The sequence below is a fragment of the Athene noctua genome, chromosome 16 (genome assembly GCF_965140245.1).
Source record: "Athene noctua chromosome 16, bAthNoc1.hap1.1, whole genome shotgun sequence".
Classification (NCBI taxonomy): Eukaryota; Metazoa; Chordata; class Aves; order Strigiformes; family Strigidae; genus Athene; species Athene noctua.
Genome location: NC_134052.1, coordinates 11,699,613 through 11,719,736, shown reverse-complemented (window position 1 = coordinate 11,719,736; position 20,124 = coordinate 11,699,613). Strand labels below are relative to the sequence as shown.

The following is a 20,124-nucleotide window of genomic DNA, read 5'->3' as shown; positions in this document are numbered from 1 at the left end:
AGGGCTGACGGGTCTGAGGGAGCCATGGCCCGTGGTGGGCGGGAGGCCAGGCCGGGGGGGACGGGGACGGTCCCCTCGCAGCGCCACACTGAGGAGAGTCGGCCTGAGTCCCCACAGCGGCCTCCGGGGCCTCGGGGGAGCCGGGGCAGCCCCGCCGCCTCGGGGGTGGTGAGGCCGGGCTGACACCCGCCTTGGCCCGCCGCGGCGGGCCCTCAGGCGCAGAGCGGCCGCCGCAGTCATGGCGCCCCATGGCCAGGGCGGCCGTCGGGGCCGGTCCCTGAGGGAAGAGTGGCGGTTCCTGAGGGGAAAGTGCCGGCCCCGAGGCGGGGGTGCCGGCCCCGGTCAGCCGGCAGGGCAGCCGCCTTCCTCCTCCTCCTCCTCCTCCTCCTCCCCCGCGTGTGCGATGCGCGGCCGCATGTGGGGCGCAGGCGGCGGAGTCTCCACCTCTTCTGGCAACTTGAACCTGTGGCTGCCAAGCTCCATTAAAGCTATCAGCAGCCGGGGGGACGCGCTCCACAGCGAAGGCGGGGTGGGTTGTGGTGGGGTTTTTTAAAAATACGTATTTCACACACACACACCCCCCCCGGCCCCCTTCGCGAGGTTCGGGGCTGAGCAGGACGAGCGCTCCGGAGCCTGCCCCGCCGCGCTCAGCCTCCCGCCGGCGGGCTGAACCCGGGGTCCCGCCGCCGCGGGCACCGGAGCGCCGGAGGCGGCCCATGGCTGCGCCGCCGGGCGCCGCGCCCCGCTGAGCTCCGCGGGCACCGGCGGCGATCGCGGCTCTCCTGCCGCCGGCTCGGCGAGGAAACAGAGCGGCCACCATGGTCCGGTGCTGGTGGCTCGCCGGGCTGCTCGTAGGTAGGTGGCAACGGCGGTCGCTGCCACTCTGGGGCGGGTGGAGGGGACGGGGAGCGAGTGCCGGAGTCGGGGTCGTCCCTTCGAGGGACTCCCCGGCACGTCCCTCTCCTCCCGGGCGCTGCGAAGGGGCAGGACGGGGCAGGAGATTGCTAGGAGGGTGCAGTTAGGGTGTAAGGGGATTGTACGGAGAGTGCAAAGAAGTAGCAAGGAGGGTGCAAGGAGAGTGCGAGAAATGTGCGAAGAGGGTGCAAAGAAATAGCACGGAGCGTGCCAGAGGTCTGCAAGGAGGGTGCGAGAAGACTGCAAGGAGGGCGCAGAGAAGTTTCAAGGCGGGTGTCCGTGGGGCCGGCTCGGGGTCGGGGGTCCCCTGGGCTGTCCCGGCCGCCCCGGGCCGCCCTGGCGGCGGGGCAGGAGGCACCCGGCTCCCGCAGCTCCGCTCCGAGGCCGCCCGGCCCGGAGGGGGGTTTCGCCGCCGGACGCATCCGCGGTGTCCGGACGGAGAATCCGCGGAGGAGCCTGGGCACCGCGCTCCGCGCTGCCCTGCACCGTCTGCCGCCGTTTCCCTGGGGAGGGGACGGGCGGGGAGAGCCCCGGAGGGAGCCCGGAGCCCCGGGGATGCTGCCGAGCTGTGGGGCCGGGAAGGGGGGGGACAGCACTCTCCCCCAAGGGGCTTCCCTCAAGCCTTTCCCGTCCCCCAACTCCGAGCAGCGTGTGGAGATGCCCGCAGGGCTGGAGGTGCGGTGCTGAGCTGCCCAGGGCGGTGCTGGGCTGGGGCTCAGCCTCTTCTTCCCACCCGAGGCTCTCAGAGTGGTGGGGGTCGCTGTCCCGGTCCCCCTCCAGCCCCCGAAACCCCGCCGGGCTTCCCCCTCTGTGCCGCTGCAGCTTGTCCGGAGCGCAGAGCTCGGTGAGCGCTTGAGCTGATTTTAGATGCAGGAAGGGCTCAGAGGAGATTCTCAGTGGTGTTTCACTAGGGACTGGGAGTTATCTCTGGGAGGATCCAGCACCTGCCCCAGCAAAGGGACAACTTTTCACAAGTGGTCTCCTGCTCCGGGGACGTGCCGCCCAGCCCCGGCTGTGCAGACCCTCAGAGCGGCGCAGGCTGCATCTTTACAGCTCCCTTTCAGAAAGGCGTCTTTCAGCCCCGCAGTTCTTGGAGCAGCTTCAGAAGAAAAGGTTCTGGCTTAAGAGACCATATGAGAGAACAAAGACAACTGTGCTGTGAAAAAAAGCAAAATGATTTCTGTTTACGACAAGCAGCAGAGCCTGAGGGAGGCTTTTCCATCCTTGGACAGAGCATTTTCCTAGGAAATGCAAGGGAGACCCTTGGTTGAGACTGTGCACCCCTGAACTGAAGGGGCAGGTGAAAGGAGGGCTGGCAAAGTGCCCCTGAGGCCCCGTGCAGTCTGGACACTGGAAATCCAGACACCTGGGTTTCCTCCTGCTAGCTTCCCTTCTGCCACTTGGTTCACTCATCTGAGGTTTTGGGCAGTACAATATCACACTGACTTGCCTCTTCAGCTCAGGACTTAGTTTAGTTATCATTGCAACAGAATTCTGTAGGAACAGCTATCAGACTTTATTTGCATTTAGTGTAAAGGACCAGCCTATAGAAAGAGATCTCTGAGCAAGGTACTTCTGTAGGATTACTTTTCAGTTCTCCTTGTGAGGGGTCTTTGTCCTATGTTGTTCCCCAAAGATAGTGCCTAACAGATTAAGAAATATGTATTTTCTTTCTCCGTATATTTTATTAGCTCAAGTTGGTCCTCTCAGAGATCTGTTATACTGCATTATGTAAGATTACTTACTTGAGTCTAATTAGAATACTTCTTTCTTAAAACTTCATATAATTTATTTCAGTCCAATCTAATTTAAACACTGTGCTTCTTCCATCTGATGTCAGTGAGAAAATTTCCATTGATTTCCGTAAGAACAGAAGCTGGACCTTAAAACATATATTTAAATCACTGTCAGATCCAGAACTCATTAAAATCAAAGCAGGGTTTGCCAGTGACTTCACTGTGAGCAAGAGTGGCATTCTGTATTTTGCATAAAACTGAACATCAGCATGAGCGTGACACCAGTGCATAATTAGCTGAAAAAGCACTTTAGTTAGGTAACTGAATCTGATTTTGGAGTCTCCTCCAGCAAAGAATCACTCATTCCTGGAAATGTCCCCAGAGACTTGCTGAGTTTTACCTAAGCTTTCATTAAAGTCTTTACATTCCAGTAACACCACGCTGATATTTTTCATGTGTAGCTTCTCCTACGTGGCTTTAACAGAAAAGATCTATTCTTGCTTTGAATGTTTATTTTTAAGTTTAAAAACGACAGTGTTGGGGTAAGATAAGATCAGCAGTTGCATTCAATTAGGAGATTAGCAATAGAATCCCATAAATGATAGTAGTACATTCAGTATAGATATGTGTGTGTGTATTTACACATGCATATATATTTACTTACTATTAAATTAACATCATCGTCTTTGGTTCAAATATGTGTTTACTTAGCTAATTTATTTTTACCAAGTTGGTGGTTTTTACTCTTTATTCCTCAAGTTGGCCCAAAAATCAACAACTAAAGTAGTATGCTGGATCGTGTGAGATGACTCTATTTGTTCTTTCCATAATTATAGGTTAGCCATGTTTCAAAGTGTATGGATATAGATAAAAACAGGGCTGAGATGTAAAAAAAGCACAAGTGAAAAAAATATCCTGTGGTTTCTATATTTTCCCCACAAGCACAAATTGTTGAGTAAGGAGATTTTCAAAAGCCAGAAATTGCTATGAAGAAAACCAAAGCTGGAATCCAATGCTAGGGGAGGCTGCATCTGGCAGAACAAAGTTTGGAAAGAGATTTTTCTTTCAATGGGATCCTGTGTTTCCCCACAACATCACTTATGCCATCTAAAAAGACAATGCTTTCATGCATGAGATAAAATCACTGCTAAAATCAGCCTCAAAATTAGGAAGTACCTATACAATGCTGTTATGCAATTCCTTTGGTTTTCTTATTTATTTAATGAGGAAGATAAACTATGAAAAAAGATAATTCCTAACTTCATGATTTTAAGATGGTGCACCTCAGATATAATAATACCAAGAAACTGACAGTGAGAGTGTGAGAATTTTACTTTGTAACCCTCTTTCTGTAGGCTGAGTACAGCCAGAAACTGAAAATATGATTCATAGAACAGCTCCTTCTCTACCTAAATTGTGTAAGATCTGAGGGGTAATCTGCAATCTGTGGGTTTTTTTATTTTAAGGAGTTAAAAGGTCTCAAGCTCTAAAGTACAAAATTAGGAAAAGTTCTGTATTAGGAAAGAAACTGAAGTCTATTTGAAATGCCAAAGCTCCAGAGTGTTAAGTGATAAGAAGGTTGAAATCCATCATTAATTTTGAGTTTAGTGGGGTGATGGTGTGATAAACATGTCTTTCATACTGAGGTTTTTCTCATTTTCAGTGAATAGCTTATTAAATCATCACAGTTTGAATTCAGCTGAAACTGAGAATGCTACAGTGAAGCTCAGTTCCTATGGCACTGCTAGATAGACATGTGGATCAGTGCAGTAACAGCTCTTGACTTACAACTGGTGTGATGATACATAAATCAACAGGAGAAGTCTCACCACTGAGTGTTTGAAGAGATTTGCTTGAATTCAGTTTTTAAAATAATGCTTTAAACTTGAGTGTGTCCTTTCAGTTGATCGCTGAAAAAGTCCCTTATGGTTTCTACCGGGTTAATAAGAAACACTGACAAACGTGTGACATTTTGGCCTTGTCTAAGTCAAAGACACAGATCCTTGGAAGTGGGCTTTCACCCTGTCACCCCGTACTCTGAGATCAAGGTATACACCAAGCTCCCCACTGAGACAATTGGATTCACCTTGTTCACACTCTTACCAAATCCACAAGTGCTGGACACAGCCACGTTGTGGTTTTTAAGTGTCTCTTCTCCCCTGTTGATACAAAAACACGGTGACATGTTATTTTTAAAGCTTCTCAGAGAAGTTTATTCAGAGACAGAATCTTTTTTCCCAGTTAGACTCCCTGGAAAAGGCAGATGAAACTATAAATGACAGCAAAGTTTTGCTGCAGAAAGCTCCTAAGTTTGGTCAGTTTTGAGTAGCGCAAGCCCCGTTATTAGATTATGCAGTGTGTAGGTTGAATGTCAACTTTGATTTTAGCATCTGTCGGCAGTGTTTAAGAGGACTGGAACACATCAAAACTTGGCTAATGCTGACAGGCAAAACAGTAGACTGAAATTTCAGGCTATCTAGAAACCACACCCAGACCCCAAAACATATGTTAGAAGTAACTTTAATTCTGTGCTTCAGCTGAACAAGTAACCTTTTTCTGTGGTCACTTGTGATTCTAAGTTAAACATGTGTGCGTATTTCTGGTGTGGGCTATGTATCAATTTACCACCTTTCTGCAGAGCTTTATATCTGAGGATACCTTCCGCTACGATTGCTTTTGAATGCCCTTCTCATCCTTGGCTTTGCAGGAGCCAAGTAGCCTCAAACTATTAGATCCTATTAGATCCTATTTTTATTACTATAAACAGTATCCTTGCAGCAGTGCCAAGAATCCTGTTGTGTTAGGTGCTAAATAAGGAGAGAACAAAAGGATCGTTCTTGCTTTAGTGGGTTTATAATCTAATTTCCTGGATTTAGATTTTCACCAGTGAGTACTTGACATTGCAGAGTCCTACTGGGATTCCCAGCTGTGTCCAGCAGTTCAGTACCTATTGCAGTCGCTTATGTCTTTACGCACCTAAATGCCTTTGTACATCCAGCCCCTGTTTCTAGTCCCAGGCAGTGATTTTGATGAGCAGGAAGGCGAACAATGTGCTTACACAGGACAGCAGCCGTCTCCTGTGGGAGCAGGGAACTGGGATGGCTCCACGGTCGTGGGAGACTAAAAGGCCACTCAAGAGTATCCCACCAACTCCCTGCCAAGAGCGGGTTATTCCCTGCTGTACTGATGCTTTGTTCAGCCCCTCAAAATCCTGCCAAGCAAGTGGACTTGCTCTGCCTACTGGATTGTGCCTCAAGAAGTTCACCCTGATATACAAGCCACATTTTTTCCTCTCTTCATTCACTCCCAACAGAACCTCTTTATTCACTGCAAGAAATTCCTTCCCTTCCTTGGTGTTTATGCTTTGTGAATATTTATGGGCTGTTATCATGTCCATCTTGCCCCAGCCGTCACTCAGCCAGGCTACATGTGCTCTGGTCTTTTAGTCTTGCTTCGTAACTCAATCCCTCCCACCCCCTAATCATTTTTTGTTGTTCTACTCTCAACTCCCGCCAGTTCTAGTTGCTCATTTTGCTTTGGGTAAATGCTGTATTTATGTTAATATTACGTGGTGGGTGGTCCTCTCTGTGTTCATGGTCCATGTGAGTGATTTAGATATTCAAAATGAGGTTGGCATTTCATAGCCAAGCCATGGCCTGATTACTGGTTCCGCTCTTCAAAGCAATCCAGGAAAAAATATGCTTAGCCATCACTATTAAAAATGACTGCAATAGCCACTAATAAAGTGTCTGTGCAAGGCTTTGAGGGAGTTGCCAAAAACTGCATGGGTGCTCTATACATTCAGAATGACAGTGTGGCATTAATTTCAAAACTGTGTGCTGTGTTTTCTAATGAGTTTCCATCTCATCCAAATTAAGGAAGATAGATGCAATATTTCCCATTTGGTATGAATATGAAATTCAGTTAGAATTTAACTGAGTCATGATATTGTTCAGCCTAGGACTGAATTGGTTTGACTTATTTTTTGAAAATAAATACTTTCCCCTATGTGTTCTGAGCAATCTCTCACGGTCTGGGTACCCAGGGGATTAGAGATCATCTCACTGTGGTCTCACCTATCTCACCAAATTAAAATTTAAACTTTCAGTAGTGTTCAAGGAAAAAAGCTCTAGCATTGCTCTTCTTTCGGTTTCTTTTGGGTTTTGGTGATATATTTCTCTGTGCCAAACTTCTGTGGCAATACCGATCAGTGTTTAACACAAGTCATGATGCGTTAGCGTAGCCTGAACCCATTTGCTTTTTTCAGTTGCTTGCCGATGCTGAAAAAGGTATGTAGCATTTATCTCATTGGTTCTTACCTCTCCTGATTAATCATCCCTCTCCCTCCAGACTGTCCTGTAGGTTTGTGTGGAGGTAGTGATTTCTCTGATTTTGGCTCACAGCAGGACCCCATTCTCCGCACTCTTGCCCAGTTCCCCAGACCCCCCAGGCTGCCCGGTGCGGGGCTGGCAGCAGGACACGGCTCTGAGCTAAGGGCCAGTTCCCACTGAGCTGACCACAATGGTTGGGCCAACTGGGGCCACTGGCTATATGGAATTGCTCAGCTGTTCTCCATTGACCAATTTAGCTGTGGGAAAAGCATAAAACTGCTCTGAGTCTGCGCAGCATCTTCTGGGGGTGGGAGGGAGAAACACAAAGTGTCAGGAGAGCAGGTATGCGGTGAGTAAAGCTCTGTTGTATCATTGAAAAGCGTGGTGTTTTGAATAGCATTAGCTGTAGGAGATCTCGTAGGAAGATGTACTCACATCCGCCTCTAGTGCTTTTATTTGTCATCATAAGTCCTCTATGCCAACTCTCACATGTCTTGCTTCGTTCACTCTATTTGAGAATATCCCGTATCCCACTTCTCTTCTGTATCCCTTTGTTCTCTCAGTGCAGCATTTACTGTCAGTTGATGGGAATGGGCACTTTCTGAATAGGTGCTGGTGCTGTGCTGGTACGGTCATGGGATCTTCCCTATTTACAGACTCCAGTGAAACTGGGAGCAAGGCCTGCACTCCCATTTACAGTGTTAGGCCTGTTTTTCTTCTTTGGGGTAAACAGCCAGGGAGGGCAGTTTTAAGAAGCCATTTTGTTTCAATGTAGTTTATACTGAAGAAGATCTTTGAGGTGCAGGAAGTAATACCTTCTCCCTTCTCCCCTTCCCTACCACAAACCCCATCTGTCTTGTCATCTGTCGCTGGACATGACACTTACAGGAGAAACAGATGATTCCATGATTCCAAGAGCAAATATTTAAATCTCTAGTGCCTTAAATACCTCAAGTCAACTCACCACAAGTGCCTCACTATTTTAATTGTGGACATGAGACAAATTAGGCAATGATCACAGCCTCCAAAAAAAGCTCGGCTAAAGCTACAGAATATGGTGTCTGAACCTGTTTGCCAGTGTGTTGAAGGTATGTGGTAAAAGTATGTTTTAAAAATTTCTCTAAAATCCTGAGCTGGTTGGGAATTTTGAGTCAGCTGAGTTGCCTCTTAGAATCTGCAGAATTTCATATATGATTATGCACTGTTACGCACAGGAAACTCAAGGGGATGCTCTGCAATGATAGCTAACAGGTAATACATTTATTGTGCCATGGTTAAAGGAGTAACTGAGGAATGTCTAGTGAATTGGAAGCATTTTACAAATAGCATGAACTGAGCATCAGACTGGTGAAATAGCTATATGTAATTATACCCGTTTTACAGAAAAATAAGAGAGGGGATGAATAATAGAAATACTTTTCCAGAAGTCAAACAGTATTCCAGTGAAAGCACTGGCATCCTCCCTCAACCACTTGACCACATTCTGGCTTCAAATCAGGGAGGCATTACTAATCAGGAAAAATGCTCATGCACTGGCTTAATTTCAAGCACATGCTTAAGTTTCACTGAAACCAATTGGACTTAAGCATTTGCTTAAGTCCTGTTCTGAACTGTGTTCAGTTTGCAGATAGGCAAAAGGCAAAGTTCTGCTGTGATGCAGTTTTCCACCCCCAGTGGGTTATATTTAAGTTTTATAACTTTATAATATTATAATATAAAGTGTATTGTTCTCTGGGGAATGCCTTATTCTGAGTGAATTAAAAGCACCATTGACTTAATCTCCACACAAATGCAAGAAAAATTGGTTTGCTAAACACAAACATTTGCTTTTAAAAGAATGCTTATTCCTTTAGTGGCTAACCCAAAATCCTTTCTGTGTGCTCTCAGGAGAGAAAAATGCTAAAGAAACACTATTTTGCTCTGTTAACAAAGTCTGTGTGCATAAGTATAATTCTCTAATATATTGATATGTTTCTTATCATCCATTTCATTCCAGTCTGAACATTCCTCAGAAAATATCAAAGGTTTTATGTCATCTCTAAATGAAGAAATGTGTAATGCTCCATGACTTCAGGCACTGATCTTATCCCTGTGAATGGGTGACTAACTGAAACATTAGAATTATAAATGGGAATAATAAATTCTGGCCATAGGAAGCAATAACATGTAACAGATTAAGCAATCTAGCTCTGGAGAAGAGTTGATCTACAGTAACGAATTGGTGCGAACTGTAATGTATGCATTTTCTCTTCCATTTATAAGGAAACACATGTGTGACAACTTTGCTTTTTTCCGAAGTCAATCTGCTTGGAGGAACACAAACAAGATTTGTTTCCAACAAGGCATATTACAGTATTTCTCTCCTGGTTAGTATTTTTTTCCTTTAAAAGTGGGAAGTGGGTCTGAATCTGGACCATACAGCAGTTACGTAGTACAACCCCGCTGGCAGGCTCTCATTTTCAGGCTTGGCCATTGCCTAGGAATCTTCTGTCTTCATTTTACCAACAATTTACTTTGCGGAGCATTTCCAGTTCTGCCTTTCTAACATTTAATGCTGTGGGTCTGATTTTTTTTGAAAGTCGCTTATACAGATGAGTGCATGGAATAGTTTGTCAGTATTTGCCACTGCTATTGTCTTGAGGTTTGATCCAGTTCCTGCTAATTGCAGTGATCAGCCACCGTTCCTGGCTACTGGCATTCCGAAGTGCCTGAGTGCTTGTGCAGCCCCATTGCTCGGAGACTTTGGGCCAGTACTTTGGATGCAGCACGCACCGGAAAGCTGGAAAAAGATACTGTTTTGTCTAACTGCTGTACTGAGGAGCTCTCTGGAAACGCTTGTGGTTAATCGATACAGACAGATGGGATAACGAGTGAGTGGAAGAGATCACAGTTGGGGTTTTTTTTAGATTTTCCAATGAATGAGTATTTTTGTCTTGAAGATGAATTGTGAATAATTCCTTCCTCCTGCCTAAGAACTCGCTAAAGCAGTTAATTTGTGTCTCTCTTAAGATGGAGATAGGAGCTGCTCTGATGTGCTTCACCGGAGGCTGAGTAACAGAGTGACATATGAGTGACAGCCACTTTATGCTGCTCTTGGAATAGGGATGTGCCCCAACTGCAGATTTTAGGTCTGGAACTGAACTTTTCCAGCTTGAAAGGATGTTTGTATCTGGTGGGGATGGGCTGGCATATTTGAGAGAGAAAAGCAGCCACAAAATTTGAACATAAGCCAATAGCTTTTGGTTTGAGGATGCATCCAGCTCGGAGTCTTGTGTACAGTTAAGTAAGACAAAATCCCTAGGAATTCCCATCATGTCAAATATTTACATTCTGGAGGCTTTTTCTTTTTTTTTTCCCATGGAGTTTGATCCTGATTATAAAAATTCTCTTTTCTATTCAATGGGTCAAAACGTAGTGATCACATTGCCAAAGTGTCTGCTCTCAAACAATGTAGACTTTAAGTGTTTCTGCCAAAAGTAGCACTAAGGGTTCAGTCAAATATTGAAGCTTCTGCTGCAATAAACACACGCAGCGCGCAGTTAGCGAGTTGAGAATGGGGCTGTATTCTGTGCTGTTATTTCAGTATAGCTATAGACTACACCGATACCTCTAGAGTCTTTCTGTGGTTATGAGCAAGAGCAAATCTGACTCGTATAGTCCGTTTTTTCTAATAAAAATACAGTTATTTTTTAGTTTACCATATTCTCTAGGATAATGATCTCATGTTTGTCTTATGTGTAATTCAGTTTGGCCTGTCCTTTACTGATGGGTCTCCAAAAGCTTTGCCAGTAATTAGGCCTCTTGATGGTCAGATGAAACTTGGCATATGCTGCAGGTGAGTAAGAAAAGACCTGCGAGTAAGGAGCACACGGGAGTACATTTGCCTGAGGCCACAGAGCAAAATCATGGCAGAACTGGAATGAGGACACAGAGCCCCAACTCCTGATGGTCACCCATGGGGCAGCCTGTGTGGATGCTGCAGCTGCCAGATGAAAGGGGTTTGTCATCCAGTATTTTCCCATTTTCACATGAAGACTCAAGGAACTGCTATTTTAGGAAGCACTAGTGCAAGCAATTGTGAAGGAGCTGGCTATGCCTGCTCGCCACATCCAGCTCTTAAAGATGATAAAACCAGTACAATTGTGAGTCTGCTCCAAAAAAGAGCCCCCAACACTAATAATGAGTCTTTCCAGCTAGTTTACGCACTCCAGTGCATAATGAGGTAACAGAAAATCCAAGGCCGGTTTCACTGGCCTTTGGGTAGGTAGGCTGCTTCTGTTGTTGCTCTCCTGCTTCGCTGGGGGCTTCACTTTCCATGTGCTTATTCCCTCTGTGGTTGTTTCAGGGTTTGCGTGCTTAAATCTACACAAATAGACTTCAGGGACCCTGTTACTGTGACATGTAAACCCTTTGCAAATGGCAGCGCCATAATGAAGTGACTGAGTTTGTCCATCAGACATATGTCTTAAGTAGTATGTTACTAGATTAGTAATGAAATACTGTTCGAGTGGGAATCTCTCTGCTTTGCCACATGTTCAGGAGCCTCTGGATTGCACCGCAGATGTTTCATTACCGAGTTCATATTTAACTTGGTCTAGGGCTTATATTTGTGGCAAACTTGGATGCAGAAGATTTGTAACTGTGATTTAACCCTCTGTGTGTGTGTGTAGGATGTGTTGATGCCATGGATGAGAGGCTCCTGTCTCAGAATAAATTGGCTATGGGAATCGGGGGAGCCTCCCTGGTAGACCCCAGCTGTGAATCTCACCCTGAGTGTTTATATTTGTGTTATATCCCGAGCCTCTGAGCCAGGGAATGTTGCTGACGTTGCTGAGCAGCTCGTCGTCTTGCCCGTGCCTTTGCAGCAGATCCGTATGTGTGAGCTTCATCTGCAGACACTTCTTGTTAGGGAGGTGATTGCACTCTCCAAGCCAGGCTTGAGCCCTTCACAACTCCCTTGTCACTTCTCTCACGTGCAGCCAGATGGTTTGGGTTTCTCTTTCCAGTGAAGGGTCTGGTTTAGGCCAATCTCCCTGTAAAGATCACTGCATGGTTCAGGTTATACAGAAGTATGTATGCGGCACTCCGGCACTAAGACGAGCAGTCGTGACTCAGTATCTTCTTGACCGAGGCACAGGGTGTGCGAAGGTTTAGCATCCTCCCTTTGTGGGGAGGTAATACATCAATGTTAGATCTTTCTTTTCAGCTGACAGGCAGGCTGGAAAGCAACCTGTGTCCTAACCGTTGGTATGTAGTGAGTAAAAGTTGGCTTAAAAATTTCCAGCACACTACTAGGTAAATTGTAAAGCACAGCTAGAGTGAGCGAACCCCGGCTGGGCTTGTAACCCCCGGCAGCCTGGCCCGGGCCGAGCACCGCCAGACCCGGCAGCTGTACGAGAGCAGAAAATCGGTGGGGTTTCAGGAGGAGCTTCACTGAGAGCTCATTTTGTGGTGTTAGAAAGTGGTAAGTCCCAAGTTTCTCACTGAAGCAAACTCACGATGAGTGCAACAGACGTTTGCTTAAGTAAAGAGTGAATAATATATAGGAATATATGTACATATATATGTGTGCATGCGAAGGTCTTCAGGATTTAGCTGAGTGTTCACACATTCCCTAAGCCAATAACATCCGTTGTTATGGGAAATGAGGTAAGTGACAGAATTACTGTCCTTATGGCGGGCGACAGGCGAGTCTAATGTTCCCATGCTGTAATTCCCTGTTCCAGTTACTGCCTCAACAATAGCTTGAGAGAGAACACGAACAAAGAGCACTCAGTTTTATTTGAAGATTTCATCTAAAAAATAGTTGGATTCAGATGAAACTCAAGTTGGAAAGCAGTAAAATGAAAAAAATCTCTATCCTTCAGTCAGTTTGCTGCTCAGCCTGCCCGTGGCGGGTTTCCCCTCCAGCCAGCTCATGCTGCCAGAGGAGCTGGAAATGGCGTTGGCGGGTTTCGGTGTCGATGCACCGTCAGGACAGGCAGGTGCCGGGCCCAGGGCAGGTCCGAGCTGTCCCTGCGGGTACCCGGCAGCGCGGCTCTCCGCGGGGGCGCTCTCGGGGCGCGTAACCCCCCCCGCAGCCGGTGCCGGCCCCCAGCAGGGTCCCCCTGCCCTCCCCCCCGAAACCCGCTGGCGGGGGCGGAGTGCTGACAGCCCTCCCCCCCCGCCCCCCTTTCTCTCCCCTCCCGCCCCGCGCAGCCTGCGCGGCCGCGGAGCCGCCGCTGCGCTGGGAGCCGCGGTGCCGGCAGCAGCTCCGCCACCTGCAGGACGGCGCCAGGATCGCGGCGCGGCTGCCGCCCCGCCTGGAGGGGCGCTGGGTCTCCACCGGGTAAGGCACCCCCCACCCCCGGGAACGCACCCCCAGAGCCCCCCTCGAGCCCCCCCCAGCCCCTCTGCCCGGCTCCCGAACCCCCACCCCGAGCTGGCGGCGCGGAGAGAGCGAGTAGCTGAGCTGCGAAGAGCCTGTTCCCTTCTCCCGCCCCTCCCTGACACCCCCCGGCTGGAGGGAGGCCTGAGGGCCCCCACCCCTGGGTGCCCTTAGAGCCTCTTGCCTCTCCCCCGTTAGGGCGCAGCTGGTGAGCACACCCGGCTCCAAATCAGCCCTGACCCCCCCCTGCCCCTGGCACTGCTCTGCTCCCCGGGGATGGGGCACAAACCCCGAGATCCTCTATCCCGCACTGTCGCATTTTGGGAGTGGATGCCCAGATCTTAAAATCACCCAAGGGTGGCCACCGGGTGTGGGAGGCTGTTGCCCACGATGCTGCTCTCACCCGTGCTCGCCCCTCTCCTCCCGTACCCCGGGTGCCCCTGCGGGGGGATTTGACCCCGCCACCCCTGGCCGGGCGCTGCGGGTGGCTCAGGACTGCCCTCCTCCCCAGGTGCGAGGTGCGGCCGGGACCCGAGTTCCTCACCCGATCCTACCTCTTCTACGCCAACCGCCTCTTCAAGGCTTACCAGTTCTACTACTGGGACCCCTCCTGCCGCGACCCCTCCTACTCGCTGGTCATCAAGGGCAAGCTCCGGCTGCGCCAGGCCTCCTGGATCACCCGCGGGGCCACCGAGGCCGACTACCACCTCCACAAAGTGGGCATCGTTTTCCACAGCCAGAAAGCCATGCGGGAGGTGGCCTCCTGGATCAACCAGACCTCGGGCGAGGGCTGCAGCGGGTTCCTGCCCCCGGGCCGCACCTGGGCTCCTGGAGCCCTCTACGAACTGCTGAGCGCCAAGACCGAGCGCGACTGCACCGCCGCCCTGGGCTTTGCCATGCACGAGCTCAGCCTGGTGCGGGTGGAGAAGCATTACCAGCCCTCGCTGCAGGCGCAGCAGAGCGGGAGCCGGCTGGTGGAGGAGCTGTACCTGGGGGACATTCACACGGAGTGGGTGGAGAGGCTCCACTACCGACCGACCGGTTATCAGCGACCTATGCAGAGCGCCGTGGTAAGGACGATGCCTTTACACGGTCCCCTCATCAGTCCGTGGGCTTTGCCAAGCGTTTGTTATTTCCTTCCTGCTAAAATAACCGCCTGCCTGCGCTTAGCCCCCTTCTGTCCTAAGGACATGTGGATGAGGAGCTGCAGGGTTCCCAGGGTGCTGCCTGGGTGCTCCATGGTATGTGGGGTTCACCCTCTCCCTTACTGAGAGAGCGGGACCGGGGTGGGTGAAAGCTCAACAAAACCAACATCAGAAACAAGCCTGCGTTGGCCTGGGCCTGGAGTTAATGGCTTTTCTTTGGCTCTGTGTTTTCCTAGGAAATGCATTTTCCTAGTTTCCTGCACCAAAGGCAGTGAAAGCATCAGGCTGCACATCATTAGAGACTGCCTGCTCTGTCGTTTGTCTTCCTCCCCTCGCTTTCGCTCTTTGTCGTGTTCTCCAGGTTGAGAGAGGAGTGAGGAAGCAACATCTGCCATTAAATCATTAGTCCTCAGTGTAATGCCATTAGAAGAGGAAGTTGCCCTGAATACAATTATGTTAGTACACAAAAATCAAACTTCTATTTTGACATAAATAAAACTGAGCAGGAGATTTGGTTGCTTTATATTTTATTTTACTTTGCAGCACGTTAGTTTATTCCCAGGAAAGCACATTTTTATCAGAATCATAGCTAAGAAAAACAGAAATGATTGAACAGTGGGATAGGGTGAAAAAAACACTCTGAACTTTACCAGATAGAACTGAATTAACTGAAAAAAATTATTTGGGAGGCAACATTTCCCCACACCCCAAACTATACCAACTGAACTCTGAAAAACACAGAGCAACACCCCTCTCCCCCTTGAAAGTAACTCTCAAATTGGTTAAACTTGTGTTATCTTGGGCCAAAACCATATATATGAGCAAAACCAGATGGTAAACATAAACACTTTTAAAAGTTAATTTAAAACCAAACCTGAAGATACTGAAATTCGCTCTCTGAATGTAGCACTGTAATTAATCAGCTAACAGCTCTCCAATGGACCAGCACATGATGTCACCACTTGGCGATAATTAGAAGCTGCCATACATTAGAAATAACTTCACACGACTGGTTTAAGCAAGTAAGATTTTGGCTCCATGTCTACAGTGATAATTTTATTGGGCACAGGATTTTTCTTCTTTTTTTTTTTTTTTTTTTCCCTGAACAAACATCCATTTGCCTGTGCTGGTGAGTTACACAGTTATGTTAGGAATTATTTTTTAACCCTCTATGAAAATACCACTCTTTTTCCCTTAAATTTATATCTGTTTTAAAGGAACCCATTCTCCCCAAATTACCTTTCATTATCAAAGAATTTCCTGTCTAAGGAGAGCATATATATTTGCCAACTTCTGGGATTATTTAGCCATAATGTACTGTGTACTGTCAGCACTCATTAACGTGACAGTAGCAGTAAAGCAAGCTGAAAATGACTAAATTACAGTAGACTCCAATCAACTTGCATGTAAATTACCCACCCTACAGTTAACTACTGAGTTATTTAACCTTGTTGCATACGACAGTTCAGTAAAGATTAGCTCGTGTTCTAGAATACGATACAACATTTAAACCCTGGTTATTTAAAAATAAATCAGTTGTGATATATGGAGTATAAGAAAAAGTTCCAAGCTACACAAAAAACCCTCCTGGCACTGGATCAGCTGCAGGACTGGTTTGACTCAGAGCTCTGCAGGAAGCACAGGCAGCGAAGCAAAGGTCAGGTCCTCGTTTTGCAGTAGGTCCTTTCCTTCTCGCTCTGCGGCGCGGTGCCCGTTCTGGCTGCTTGGCAAACCCCTGCCTCCCTCCCTGCCTGCTCACCTCCTGCCCCACGGCGACCTGCACAGCCCTGCCTGCTCACCTCCTGCCCCACGGCGACCTGCACACGCAGCTGTGGATGCGGGACCGTGGGCACGGGCTCTGTACGGCTGCCGTAGGGAGGGGGCAAGGGGCAAGCAGAAGGTGTTTTTGGCTGTCCTGGAGGGGCTGCCATCGGTGCGGTGCAGTACAGCCACAGAGATTGCACAGGTTTTCCGATTGCCAGAAAGAACGTGTCGTTTCTTCTGAACTGGTCCAGCTGACATCTCCCAGTGCCCATCATCCTCACCCATGGGTGTGTGCAGCAGCTTGCTGTGGAAAACTTGGCGAGGAACAACCTGAATGGCCTGAGGGAGCGTCCCCTGCCCTTACAGCAGCTGTGCCCTTGCCCTGTCCTCCTGCCTGCAGCCTGTCCTCAGCATCCCTGGCACAGGGCAGAGCCCAGCCTCCGGGCACAGACCTCTCTGTCCTTCCCAGTGGACCAGAATAGCAAAGAGCCGGGGCAGTGCTTTATCTCACTTAATCTGCTTGGGTGTCTTGGGCCAAGTTCATTGCTGTTGAATGCCCTGGCGTGGGAGTTTGAGCTTTTTAAATATTCTGAAAGGCTTTTTTGCTTATCAGTTTACATAAACGTTATTTTTTGTCTTCCGCAGCACCATGTGCATCCTTGCCCAGCCTGTGGGATTATATACAGAGCTGATGAGCACCACCCCCCCATACTGCCCGTCAGGGCTCAGCTGCCGATGCAGCTCAGCGGCAGCTGGGTGAGCACCCACTGCGAGGTGCGGCCCGCGGTGCTCTTCCTTACCAGGTACTTCATATTCCATGGTAACAACCACACCTGGGAAGGTTATTACTACCACTACTCTGACCCACTCTGCAAGCAGCCAACTTTCACCATCTATGCCTCCGGGCATTACACCCAAGGCATCCCCTCCTCCAAAGTGAGAGGTGGCACCGAGCTGGCTTTTAAAGTCACCCAGGCTCGGGTGACGCCGATGGACCAGGTGACGGTGATGATGCTGAACTCTTCCGAACCTGGAAGCTGTGGGCTGACCAGCTCCTGGAGTGCTGGGGTGGAGCAGGATATAACACCCACAAATGGATGTTTGGCTCTGGGCATCAGGCTGCCCCACACGGAGTATGAACTGTTCAAAACGGAGCAAGACATGAAGGACCGCAGCCTGCTCTACATCGGCGAGAGGCCCACGGACGGCTCCAGCCCCGACAGGCCGGACAAGCGACCCACGTCGTACCAGGCACCTCTGATTCAGTGTGCTGGAGCGTCGGAGGAGTTTTCTAACTATGTTAGTCTGAAATACTTGGGAAGCAAGGATGCTAATGGGAATGAAGCACTAAAACCTTTGCCTGTGGCCTTTTTATTGTTTATAGCACTTCTGTTTTTAAGATGGGACTAATTATCTATTCAGGTACAGCACAGAATTCAGATAGTCTTGGTGCTAGTGTGATTTTTATATCCTTCAAATGAGCACATCTGGAATCAGTTTTACTCAGATTTGGAAACACTTTTTAAAAACACCCAGCAACAGCAAACTAAGACAAGAAGATACGCCTGGCTACATACTGTTTGTCTGTGGCTTTATTGCCTAATCTCCCCTCTTTGCGTACAAATTTAATGTAGTGACATGGATGCGCTGCACATTGCAATAGATAATTTAGCAATATGGGGGGGGAAGAGCAACATCAATTACAGTTGCTGCTTTGAGCTTTTGACATTGCTAAGATTTAATCAAGAGCTCGATTCAGATGTAATTCAAACATCCGAAGTGTCAGCTGCTGAGTTTCTTTGAGGTTAAGCTCCCTCCCATCGTACTCCTTATTGCTGTTCTTGCAAATTTAATCTGCAGAGTCAGGCAGCAATAAACAGTCAGCAAGTGTTCTTGATAAGGGCACAGTTAATCATGCCTTTCTCAGTTTACAGACATTTTCTGCAGTTTTTGTGTGTATGTACGCACACAAAGATGCAACATACAATCTTCCAGTTAGGTACGTACAAAAAGCAGCCCTCACAGAGCGTTACCTCGACAGACTGTTATACCTGACCCTGGTCATAAACGAAGATACAGCAAACGGAAAATGCTCCGTGCACAACCACTCCAACCTTCAGCATTCCCCACCTGCAGACACCACCCTGGCTGCATCATTCTGGCTTTCCCAGTGCAATACTGGCCTGCGCTCCGGTACGTGTCAGCCATGGCCCCGGGTCGCTGCCCGCCTCGTCTAGCAGCCACAGGCACTGCCAGGCAGTCGCCACCCCCATGCGCCCTGCACTGAGCAAAGCAAAACATCACTTACAAGTCTTCTTAGGCATGGATTTTCACTGTCTCCTTTTCACTAAGTGTCCTGGCACACCAATTGTTAATCCAGCTCTCCTTTCAATGAAAATGTCACTTCCAGACTCATTCCTGTAAAGATGTTTTATAAATCTGCCTCTAGTGAACAATGGGCTGAGGAGATACTCGAATCAGACAGCACAGGTCAAACTGATTTCTACTGACACGAAGGACAAACTAAGAAATTATATTCCCTGTCTGCTGCAGCTAAGAAGCATTTAAGTTCCTTGGAGAAGCCGTCCTCACAGTAGCTAAATCCTCTCCAAATAAGCCTATATATCTTACTCACAAAAGAAACTTGTTAAACCAGCTATGCAATAGCTACCATCTTAATGCTGTATTTACAAACTTGCAGCTTGTACTTAGCTAAATTATGGGTTTTATAACATAAAAGTACTTCTGGGGGATCTGTACATTAACTGATAATTCAAATGAGATGCTTATTAAATACATACAGTTGTGACATAAACGTTGTCAGCATGCTCACATGTTCCAGGTGTGATTAAATGTTATCACGCTCACAACAGTTACACTTTTAAAACGATACACAAAACGCCAAGCGTGGCTTCATCACCTCCAGTTCCCTCTGCCATCAGTGGAGAAGGAGACTTCTCCAGGGGTTAGTTCAGCAGGCAAAATACCTCCTGGTTTCTAAGGGTGGTTGTGTTTTGTTGCCTGCTACTGCCTGGAGATCCACGGGCAAATGTTTGAGGAACGGGAAGCGCATCTTGGAGAATGTGGCATCTCCTCTGGGATGTCCCAGCTGAGGTGCTGTGGATCAGGGCAGGTCCGGGGTGGCAGAGCTGCACCTCATACAGGTGGCAGAACGTTTTCTTCAGCAGAGCAGTTCCCCATCGCCGTGCTAGAGCCGCCACGCAGAGCAGCAGGGAGGAAGGTTCCTGTGGCTCAAAGCAGCAGAGCTGCATATTCCTGCAGGACCCAGAGATGTCCGTGGCAAGAACAGGGAACAGCCTTGTGCTGGCTCTGGGCGGGTGGAGGAGAGGGAAGGCAATTCCCACCCTACATTTACCCCCAAGAATGAAATTTGTGTGCGGATACTTTTTTGTTTTCATTTACACAGTATGGAAATATATTAAACTTAGCAAGTACTCAGCTATTGCATGGTGCAAAAACTCAAAAGACCACAGATCCTTTCGAGGTGGTGATGGGACTAACATGATGTAACAAGTTAACAAGACACCACCACGTACTTCCACAACGTATGCAACAAGCACTCGAGAAGGCTCCCACCTCCTGCGGCAGCAGCTCCGAGGCTGACACAGCTCCACGGCTCCGCACGAAGGGTGGGCTGTGCCGGCTGAAAGCCTCACCAGGAGCCTCTGTGCTCCCCTTAACCCCTTTAAGTATACTTCTGAAAGAAAAAAAAAGCCATGAAAAAAGCTATTTGCATAAATATCATAACTTTTATTGTTCTGTTCACAGTTTTTGGAGAAACATTCCTAAATTACACAAGTTATTATCCCTTAAGAATTTGTGCCTTTTTCCAATTTGAATTTGCC

The 20,124-nt window shown here is 48.3% G+C and overlaps 1 protein-coding gene across 1 annotated transcript; it reads left to right on the top strand.

The window, feature by feature from the left end:
• The first annotated feature begins 577 nt into the window (after nt 1–577).
• On the top strand, nt 578–19,162 carry APCDD1L (APC down-regulated 1 like). Its single transcript, XM_074920206.1, has 4 exons — nt 578–855; nt 13,181–13,310; nt 13,861–14,419; nt 16,904–19,162. The coding sequence occupies exons 1-4, from the start codon at nt 819–821 to the stop codon at nt 17,666–17,668; spliced, it is 1,491 nt and encodes a 496-aa protein (XP_074776307.1). The 5' UTR covers nt 578–818; the 3' UTR covers nt 17,669–19,162.
• The last annotated feature ends 962 nt before the right edge of the window (nt 19,163–20,124 follow it).

Bases quoted from the DNA above. Each gene is read 5' to 3' on its own strand.
- APCDD1L (XM_074920206.1), top strand. From the start codon at position 819: ATGGTCCGGTGCTGGTGGCTCGCCGGGCTGCTCGTAG. The intron at 856-13,180 runs GTAGGTGGCAAC...CGCCCCGCGCAG, and splicing joins GCTCGCCGGGCTGCTCGTAG to CCTGCGCGGCCGCGGAGCCG. The intron at 13,311-13,860 runs GTAAGGCACCCC...CCTCCTCCCCAG, and splicing joins GGGCGCTGGGTCTCCACCGG to GTGCGAGGTGCGGCCGGGAC.